At 36.6% G+C, this 11,128-nt stretch overlaps 1 protein-coding gene across 2 annotated transcripts in view; it reads right to left on the bottom strand.

Moving 5' to 3' along the window:
- Positions 1-5,100: 5,100 nt before the first annotated feature.
- The window catches only part of PLAA (phospholipase A2 activating protein), a 42,142-nt gene continuing 36,114 nt past the window's right edge, over positions 5,101-11,128 (bottom strand). For both annotated transcript variants that reach the window (XM_031014571.2, XM_055350818.2), the window contains 3 exons: positions 10,091-10,192; positions 7,604-7,768; positions 5,101-5,836 (listed from right to left, as the gene is read on the bottom strand). In XM_031014571.2, the coding sequence (XP_030870431.1) occupies positions 5,271-5,836; positions 7,604-7,768; positions 10,091-10,192 (833 nt within the window). In that variant the 3' untranslated portion in view covers positions 5,101-5,270. The remainder of the gene's footprint in view (positions 5,837-7,603; positions 7,769-10,090; positions 10,193-11,128) is intronic.

Below are 11,128 nucleotides of genomic sequence, written 5' to 3'. Positions count from 1 at the left end.
ATATATGCCTTTCGAACTCCAAAGCCAGTGCTCCTTCACTATATTATACTGCAGCTTTGGTTGCTATTACTACTGAAAATTTTCAATAATATAGAAATAAGTGAACATTTATTGAATTTATTAGTTCCTTTGAGGACACAGGAATGAAAGAAATGTCATTTAATGGCTTAAAACCACTTTCTTTTGATCCATGTCATTCTTATATGGCACTAGCAGCCACTGTAGTTGCTATTATGATAAAGTGGCTACTACAAACTAATATTTTTCTTCATATTGATACCCAGTTTTGGCAACATCATTGATTAAATACTGTTATCTTCTCCATTGTTTGGTTACTACTGACTTGTCATACAGATTTGACTTCTTTCAGTTTCTACACCTGTGTAATACCTACCTCATAGAGATAATGAGGATAAACTATGCATATACAACTAGAAAAGAATAAGTGCTTAATGCAGGCTGTCTAGTTGTTCTTTGCATTGTTATTTGGTTTGATTTAAATCAAGTTGCAAACTGTTGTGGTAAATGTTGCTACATAACTTGAAATCTGATGATCACAGCCATTTGAACATTTTATTTTTCTGATTTATCATGTGTCCAGGAATTCCAAGGTCAGGTTTTAAGCCCCAACATCTCATTTTAGGCCTAGGACCAATATCAGACTATCTACTTTACAAAAGGACTTTAGGCAACTTTCTCCTCTTTACAGCTTCCATTACCCACCTTATTCTGAAGACTATTTTATCCCTTAAGGAAGCTCATATATGATATAATCAAGACATATACGATATAATCAAGACAAAATAACAAGTACAAATCACCTGTAAAGTATTCCTACAAATAGTTTAATCTCAATGGAAACAAGCTTTCAGTTTATAGGAAATAGATGTTGCAGGCCGACTCCAAGATAGCCCCCAGTGATCCCTCCCCTACTGGTATTCACTGCCTTGCATAATCTACTCCCCTTGATTAACTTCCAACCAATACAATACCTTGATGTTGAGATGTCACTTCTGTGATTAGATTATAAAGATTCCAACTTTGGTCCTGCCAGCAGTCTCTCCCTTGCTGGCTTTGATGAAGCAACTTGCCACACTGGGGAGGCCCATATAGCAAAAATCAGAGAGGGCAGTCTTTGGCCAACAGCTAGCTCGGAATTGAGGTCCTCAGTCCAACCCCAAAAGATCTAAACAACAACGATGTGAGCTTGAAAATGAAACCTTCCTCAGTAGAGCCTTTAGATGAGACACCAGCCTTGGCTGATACTTTACAGCCTCAAGAGGATCCACCTAAGCTGTGTTAGGATTCCTGAACCACAGAACATTTGAGATAATATGTGCCATTTTAATCCACAAAGTTTTGGGGTCATTTATTAAGCAGCAATAGATAACCAATACTAAAGGGTTGTAGAAAAATATTTTACAAACACAAAATGTGAGGTGCTTCACATGCTGGAGTGCCCTAAACATTTCAAAAAGTCACTGATAGTTTTAAAATATGAAAGACTATTCTAGATTAAGAAGTCAAAGAAGCATATAACTAAATAACTATTCATAGATACAGTACACAAACCTTGATTAGTTAGATCTTTTTAAAGCAAGTTATAAAAGGCATTCTTAGAGCAATGAGGAAATTTGAAATATGGACTAGATATTAGATATTATGAAATTACTAATTTCCTTAAGTGTGATATTATCAGTGGCAAGTTATGTTCTTAAAAATGCCCTCATTCTTATAAGATGCATATGGAAGTATCCAGTTGATAAGCATTTAAGTAATTTCAAAAAAAAGTACATACTATGGAGATAAAGCAAATCTGGCAAAATGTTAATAACTGTGGAATCTAGTTAACAAGTCCATGAATGTTCACTGTACTTTTCTTTCAGTTTTTTTTTTTTTTTTTGAGACAAAGTCTTGCTCTGTCAACACCCAGGCTGCAGTGCAGTGGCACAATCATGGCTCACTGCAACCCTGATCTCCCAGTGTCAAGTGATCCTCCCGCCTCAGCCTTCTGAGTAGCTGGAATTACAGGCACGCAATATCATGTCTGGCTAATTTTTAAATTTGTGGTAGAGATGTGATCTCTCTATGTTGCCCAGGCTGGTCTTGATCTCTGCGCTTAAACGATGCTGTCGCCTCAGCCTCCCAAAATGCTGGGATTACAGGTGTGAGCCACTGCACCCAGCCTTTTAAAATTTTTATGTATGAATATTTTTATTAAAAAGTTGAAGGAAAACTCATGAAAAAATGCTATTAAAGTCTTCAAAACTATTTATAATCACAACTATACAGCATATAATTTCTACAGAAAATAATGCATTAGAAATTAGAATAGTTTTTTAAAAAAGGATTGAATAACACTTTAAAAGCCTGGAATTTATCTAAGACTTCCAGGAAGGATGACATATCACAAATGGCCTTTTATGCATTTTATCATTTCCTCATAAAATAACCATACAAAAAATTAGTCGGGCGTAGTGGCAGGCGCCTGTAGTCCCAGCTACTCGGGAGGCTGAGGCAGGAGAATGGTGTGAACCCGGGAGGCGGAGCTTGCAGTGAGCCGAGATCACGCCACTGCACTCCAGACTGGGCGACAGAGCCAGACTCCCTCTCAAAAAAAAAAAAAAAAAAAAAAACCCATAACATACAAAGTGATAACTGCTAAGGAACCTACCTCCCACTCTTATCCCCAGAATTATCTATGTAAAGAATCCATTTTTACCCATGCTTCTTCCATCACTTAAGATTATGAGGTAGATAATAAATTTCATTGCATTGCTATTTAGTTATAAATTCAGCTAGTCATATAAACAGTAACATACTCATCTAAAGGAACCTAATGCCAGAGAGAAGATAATAGTTATGAAATGGAGATAATAATAACAACTCTTTTGTAGGCAATGGGGTTTCAAATGCAATATGAAGTACATTAATTCCAAGAGTTGTACCACTAGAGGTCTGATGGCAATGTAAACAGTCTAAACAATGTACACTATCTTGATCTACCAATTCTATGTATAAAATGTTCCTAGGGAACTAGTAAGACTCTTGTGAGATTTGTCATACCATTGCTTGATAGCTGAAAATTGGAAACAGTGCCAGTTAATAAGAAATGGGTATATCCATATGATAGAATATTGTATTTATTAATGTGGAGCTCTTTGTACCAAATATAAGTTTAAAAACCAGGTTATCAAAGAGTATGTATGATACAACGCTTTTTTAATAAAATAAAATACATTTACATACATAGTCACTATGCCACAAGATGTTAAGAATAGTTTTCTCTAGATAGTGGCCTTACAGGCAATTTTTATTTGGGGTGTGTGTATTTTACTCAATAAATATTTATTACTTTTGTATTCAGAAAAAACATTAAGAGAATCATAGGAAAGTTTAACTAAAAAAGAAAATCTTTAAAATATCATTAAATTATTTAACATATCCTTCAAGTGAGATTGTTTCCTTTTGCTAAGCTATATTTTGTAATCTCCACAACAAACATGAAATAGTATAATAAAAGTTGACATAAAAAAACTTGCACAGTAATAGGAAGCAGTGCTTACATTTTGCCACCCCTTACATTTTGAAGAGGGAACTCATATTCTTAACCAAGACTGTTTCTTATCATTATTCAAAGGTACCTACTTTTCCTAAATATTGCAATTAAATTATTTGTACTTAAGAAAGCAGTGTATTATAAAGGAACCAGCCAGACCTGGGTTAAATTCCTAATTTTGCCATTTAACTTTGACATAACCACCTAAACCCAATCAAAAAAAGAAAAGTATAGGTACTCAACTGAGCCAGTGAACAGAATATTTAGTCCAGGTACACGCCAGGTAGTTCCAATTTAATACTCAGCAAAGTACATATCCCCTCTATTTACATTTTGCTCATTTCCTTTTGATATTCCAAACGTTCTTACTTGGGTTACTCTTGACAATTAGAACCTTTCTTGCCCATTTGGGGAACAATTATTCTTCTAAGGCTATAATTTGGCATTAAGCCAGGGGATTCATGGTTTTTACACCACGAGTATTGAGAATGTTGCTATTTCTGGCAACGTCTTTATGAAAAGATCTTTCCCACTTTTGAAAATAGTTACGCTTCTCTCAAGAAACCGGGTTACCTCAGACACAATAAATTGTGTAATTAATGTGATGGTTCCTTCTTTGTGTTAATTGCTAGGATGTTCACACACATCTGTGATCTCCTCTCTAGAAAGTATAGCATAGCATGTACTTTAAGTAGTTAACTCCCTCTTGGCTTCACTTTTTTTTTTCTGTTATATGATTCATCCTATTATGTCTACTTCTGAAAGCAGAGATAATACTGGCCCTCATTTAAAAGGGTTTTAAGGATTAAATATCAGTGTGTCTACTATTCTGCCTGGACCACATAGAGGGCTCAAAAATAGTAATTTCACATGACAGGTTCTAGACTTTCAAATAATACAGTTTGATGTACTCTTGCTTATGTAACCACCTGATAAAATTCAACATGTTCCAAACTCCCTTTGAAATAATGGAAAATGACAAAAATAAACAGCCAAATATCAAAACTAGAATGAAAAATGAAGTTACTTCAAATAGTGAAGGGCAAAAGAAACTGGATCTAAGCCTGGAGTTAAATTGAGACCTCGTCTGTCTGAATTGATACATGACTAACACAGCTTACCAACTGGCTTTTTCTTCATCTAAAAATAGGCCATTAAACAAATATACTTTAGGATTTATAAATGACAAATCAAGAAATTATATTGTTTTAATATATGAATTTATAAATTATTTTATAAATTTAATATAATTTTAAAAATTTTAAAGTAGTTATCCTAAAACAAGACCTTGAAATGTATCAGTGCTGTTCGAAGGATCTAGCAATGAAGGTGGAGAAGTTAAATAAAAGATAATTGACAACAACAGTTTGGTGTACATTAAGTAATAAAAGCAAGTTATATGAGTAACAGCCCTTGTCTTCTTAGTGGCTAAGGTAAGGGGAAGATGTCATTGTCATTGCGTTGTTGCTGATTATAGCTTATTTTAAATTTGTGTTCACACTCTTGAAAATTTACCCAAATTACACAGGAAAATCTCACAGTTCAGCAGTGCAAAAATTTTATTTCTGTTTCCCCTCCCCACCACTTTACAAGATGTAAAATTTTACTTAATCCACCGTATTCTCTTTTTTTAATTATCTGTTATCAGTCATGTCAAATGTGAGGAAAAAAACACTAATCAATTAAAAATATCCGTCCCTCTTCCCCACTGCTACAGCAAATTTAGGATAAATCTACAGCATTCACTTACTTTAGCTGGTTCTGATACTGAGGAATACTTTTTTATTTGAGAATCAACACCTAAAGACTTGGCTAATTGTACAGCATTTGAATCATCACTGATAAGTGTTCCAAGAGCCACAAGAAGTCTAAAAGTGGCTTCTAGGTCTTGTACTACTTCCAAGATTGTGCTAATTAGTGACAAACATTGGGCTTTCCCTTCAATGTTATGGTCTTTATGAAAACAAACAGAATAGTTCAGGGCCAATGTAGCCAGAGCAATGTGAATGTTCTTATTGCTCCCTGATTTCAGTTCTATTGCATGGGACATCAGTGATTCCCTCTGGGACATCATGAGTTTTTGTCCTGCCTGGCCAACAAAACAATTGCAAAAAGTCCTGAGAGCAAGCAGCTGGTTTGCTGGCTTTCCTTTAGGGTTCAGAAGATTGATAAGATGACTGCTGAACTGAGCCCCTTCCTTTTCATTGCAGAAGTTCTCATTCACACTGGGGTGTTTAATTGACAACCGAAGAATGTCAAGTGCAGGAAAGACAATATCTATTAAAAAAAAAAAATCATTAATGCTTATGAAAATAAAGAAAATTTCTTTTGACTATCGACTTTTAAGGATTTTATTTTCTCACTACAAAACTAACCACTTTAGAAAGTGTGAAAAATCATGTGTCTGCTTTAAAAAAAATGCATATATTTCTGAAACTTTTGTTAATTTTTCATATTTATATAAACTAGATTTATTGCTGTAAGATCATATTCGCTTTAAAAATAAGGTAACTCTCTCAAACAGCCTACACACTGTGAGTATTCAAAAATGAATGGAAAGAATGGGGTGCAGACCTTGCTTTTAAAAATTCTGTAAGACCGAACAATTAAACAGGGAAAGTTCTTTTTTTTTTTTTTTTTTGAGACAGTTTCACTCTTATTGCCCAGGCTGGATTGCAATGGCACGATCTCAGCTCACTGCAACCTCCACCTCCCGGGTTCAAGCAATTCTCCTGTCTCAGCCTCCCAAGTAGCTGGAATTACAGGTGCATGTCACCACGCCCAGCTAATTTTTGTATTTTTAGTAGAGACGAGGTTTCATCATATTGGTCAGGCTGGTCTCAAACTCCTGACTTCAGGTGATCCACCCACGTTGGTCTCCCAAAGTGCTGGGATTACAGGCACGAGCCACCGTGCCCAGCTGGAAAGTTCTTAAGAGAAGAATTCCAGTTAACAAGTGATAGGATGCTTATAGGTTGGTGGGAGCTTTACAATCAAGGGCCTGGGTAGATGCCATCTGAATGAATGCACAAAATAATCTTAGCATCACTAAAGGTGAGGAAATCCAACATTATGTGCTCCATAATGTAAAAGTAGTATGCATCATCATTTATAAAGGATTTCACCTAAAAAAAAACACCTACTGAACCAGAATCTAATTTTGCCACTAGCAATAAATACAGAGATGGAGGAACACATCAGCAAAATCCATAATATGGGACATTTTATTGAAAAAAAAAAAAAAGACTTTTTCTCCAATAAATCAGTGGCATAAAAAAAAAATAACAGGCAAGGACTCTTTGGGAATTAAAAAAGACTTAACTGACATAATTGGAAAAAAAAAAACTTACAGTAAATATTTGTAGCCTAGGGTTAACAGGTCACTAAGAGTATCTTGGATGCCTGGCCGGGAATCCACAAATGCTCTGAAACAGTAAACAAACAGGTGCATGGCCGGGCGCGGTGGCTCACGCCTGTAATCCCAGCACTTTGGCAGGCTGAGGCGGGAGGATCACGAGGTCAGGAGATGGAGACCATCCTGGCTAACATGGTGAAACCCCGTCTCTACTAAAAATACAAAAAATTAGCCGGGCATGGTGGCGGGTGCCTATAGTCCCAGCTACTCAGGAGGCTGAGGCAGGAGAACTGCGTGAACCCGGGAGGCGGAGCTTGCAGTGAGCCGAGATCACGCCACTGCACTCCAGCCTGGGCGACAGAGCAAGACTCCGTTTCAAAAACAAAAACAAAAACAAAAAAACAAAAAACAAACAAAAAAACAAAGAAAACAACAACAACAACAACAACAAAACAAACTGGTGCATATATGGGGATCATTATATTACCTTCAGATTCTCAAAAGGCATGTAACGGAAACAAGATCATTAATTCCAGTAGTGTAGTGAACCCTTTTCGTGAAGATTTTCCATAGTGATTTAGAACTACCGAAGTTAACTTTCATTTAATCCACAAATACCAGTAATATTGATAGAAATGAAGATAAAACTTCTTGCTTTCTGGTTACATTTTTGAAGAGTGTTTATTTACCTTCAGGACAGTTAATAGCTTTCCACAAAATCTGAAGTTGCTGGACTGTGGGTTTTTCTGAAGAACTATTACATATTAGAGACAGTATCTTCTCAAGAAGTATCAAGTCATCCTCAGTTAACTTCTTCTCTTCAGGTGCAGTTCCATTAAGTTCCTTCAGTTTACCTAGAACCCAAAACCAAACTTTCAAAATTCTCTAACCGTAATTGGCCAGATAATATATAAATGCCAAGACTTTCAATAAAAGTACTCTAGTGTACACCATGGGGAGTGAAGACTTTACTCAGCAATTATCAAACACCATAAAGTAAGGATAAGGCTTATGAGCTTTGTCTTTTTTTTTGAGATGGAGTCTTGCTCAGTCGCCCAGGCTGGAGTGCAGTGGCGCCATCTTGGCTCACTGCAAGCTCGCCTCCCAGGTTCAAGCAATTCTCCTGCCTCAGCCTCCTGAGTAGCTGGGACTATAGGCGCCTGCCACCATGCCTGGCTAATTTTTTGTGTTTTTAGTAGAAACGGGGTTTCACCACATTAGCCAGGATGGTCTCAATCTCCTGACCTCGTGGTCCACCCTCCTTAGCCTCCCAAAGTGCTGTGATTACAGGTGTGAGCCACCACGCCTGGCCTTATTATTATTATTTTGAGATGGAGTCTCACTCTGTTGCCCAGGCTGGAGTGCAGTGGCATGATCTCGGCTCACTGCAACCTCCGCCATCAGGATTTTCAAGCGATTCTCCTGCCTCAGCCTCCTGAGTAGCTGGAACTACCAGCATGCACCACCACACCAGCTAATTTTTGTATTTTTAGTAGAGATGGGGTTTCAGCATGTTGGCCAGGCTGACCAACATGGTGAAAAACTCCTGACCTCAAGTGACCCGCCTGCCTTGAACTCCCAAAGTGCTGGGATTACAGGCATGAGCCACCACGTCCGGCCTCCATTTTGGATGACTTTCAAAGCAGTATCATGTGTAATATATATTCAAGTGTAAGTCAATAACCTAGTTTCTCCATGAGAAAATTTATAACAACTTTTTAACCAATTTATGTCAATTTCTACAGCTGTCAATGAAATAGTCAAAGAGTTAAATGCCTACTGATAACATTTAATTTATGACTTAGTTCCATATGCATATTTGATGTCACATTATTTTAAAAATTTATTTAATGGGCATACTGCCCTTTCTTCCCATGTTCTCATTTCATGAAACAATTTCCTTCAAATCCTTCACATGTATCTTTAGTATCAGTATCCTTTGTATCATGACTTTGAGTTACTGTGTTTCTTTAAAAATCTTTATCTCAAGAATAAAAAAGTCCAAATTCCGACAATAAGGAAAATTATCCAAATTTACACCATTGAAATCAATTATAAATGGAAACTAGGGCCTGTTTCACTAATCTCAGGTATTAACAACTTTAACTCTAATAAATAAAAATCAAGTTCATTAAGGAATGCAAAAGTCTAAATACCTGTTAGATTTTCACAAGTTTTTTTAAAAAAATCTAAAAGTGTGCATATACTACATTATTCAAAATAAAACAATTAAAATATTAATGGGTGATTTTTGTAAATTTTTACAATACTGACTCTGCCTTATACTCTGGTAAGTATGTTATGTTATGTTAACCCAATTAATTCTCATCATAATCTTTGTGGCAAACAAAGCTAATAGTACTCTTAGTCCAAGACAACAACAACAACAAAACACTGTATTTTGTTTTGAGGAACACAAACAGAAAAAGCAATCAAAGTCACTAAAGCAGATTAATTTCTTTTTTTTTTTTTTCCTCGAGATGGAGTCTTGCTCTGTTGCCCAGGCTGGAGTGCAGTGGCGCGATCTCGGGCTCACTGCAACTCCTCCACCTCCCAGGTTCAAGTGATTCTCGTGCCTCAGCCTCCAGAGTAGCTGCGATTACAGGCGCCCACCACCACGCCCGGCTAATTTTTGTATTTTTAGTAGAAACGGGGTTTAACCATGTTAGCCAGGCTAGTCTCGAACTCCTGACCTCAGGCAGTCCGCCCGCCTTGGCCTCCCAAAGTGCTGGGATTACAGGCATGAGTCACTGTACCAGGCCAGCAGATTCATTTCTAATGGGCAATTTAAAATGAACTTGTATTATTTCTGAGGGCCACTAATCTTTTAAAGATAAGATCTTAATTTTTCAAATGCTTTACTCATTCATATTCATTAATTTTTTTTGAAAACATTAAGAGCCTGGGTGGGTAGAATTTACATTTTCCACCTTTAATTTTTTTTATTACAGTCATCATAAATTACTTACTTTATGTTTGTGTAAGACTTCTTAGAAAGTATTATGGATCCTTTACCAGACTGTATATTTGTGGTGGACACAGTTGTTTAATACTGCAATAGAAATATCTATTCATATTAAGTACCCAATTCCTGACACATACTGGCAAGAGAAACAACCTTGATGACATCTCAAACAGTCTGTGAATATGTGAAAAAATTAATTAAAGAGACTTACCTAATATTTGTGTAGGGTTTGCTTGGTCAAATGTGACAGCCTCTTTTTTAGGGAAATAAATATTCATTGTTTTAGATGCAGCTGATCTGTAGGCACTATTCCCTATTTAAAGAATAGAAGATGATGATAATCACAAGGAGTGATCAAAAATGAGATTTTTCTAACTATATGACTTAGTTTTCACAATTATTGAGATATGCAACTATTCAGTGCATGCAATAAACAAGGAACCTCAAGGGGAAAAATATCCACAATATTTTGTATAATTTATATTTATTGATATAATATTTTTTGGTTTTGGGAATGGAAGCTTAAATGTAGAACAAGATCATCTCACACTTTTTACTTCTTTTTTTCCTTTCTGAGACAGGGTGCAGTGGTGCAATCACAGCTCACTACAGCCTCGACCTCCTGGGCTCAAGCAATCCTCCCACCTCAGCCTCCGAAAGTGCTGGGATTACAGGTGTGAGCCACCGAGCCTGGTCTAAGATTAAATCTAAATTATAAATTAAAAAAAGGTCAAAGAATACCATATGATTTATGAAACTTTCCATTTTCATCTTCTCTAAGGCATGCTGATCTCTCCCTTTTTATGTCTTTTACTGCTTATTCCAAATGATGTAGTAGGTATTATCATTTTCTCTAATCTTTTTCTGCATCATCTTTATAAATCCCCAAGTTGTAAATCCCTGAAGGACAGGAGTCCTAGTCTTTCTTTTTTTTTTTAAGTATTTTATTAAGTTCCAGGGTACATGTGCAGGATGTGCAAGTTTGTTACATAGGTAAATAGATGCCATGGTGGTTTGCTGAGGAGTCCTAGCCCTTTTGTTTTTTTGAGACAGAGTCTCGCTCTGTTGCCAAGGCTGGAGTACAGTGGCGTAATCTCGGCTCACTGCAATCAATCTCCACCTCCTGCGTTCAAGCAATTCTCCTGCCTCAGCCTCCAGAATAGTTGGGATTACAGGCATGTGCTACCACGCCCGGCTAATTTTTGTATTTTTAGTAGAGACAGGGTTTCACCACATTGGCCAGGCTGGT

This window comes from Gorilla gorilla, chromosome 13 (genome assembly GCF_029281585.2).
Source record: "Gorilla gorilla gorilla isolate KB3781 chromosome 13, NHGRI_mGorGor1-v2.1_pri, whole genome shotgun sequence".
In the NCBI taxonomy this organism is placed as follows: domain Eukaryota; kingdom Metazoa; phylum Chordata; class Mammalia; order Primates; family Hominidae; genus Gorilla; species Gorilla gorilla.
Note: the sequence above shows the minus strand (reverse complement) of the source record. Positions and strands in the feature narration are given on the sequence as shown.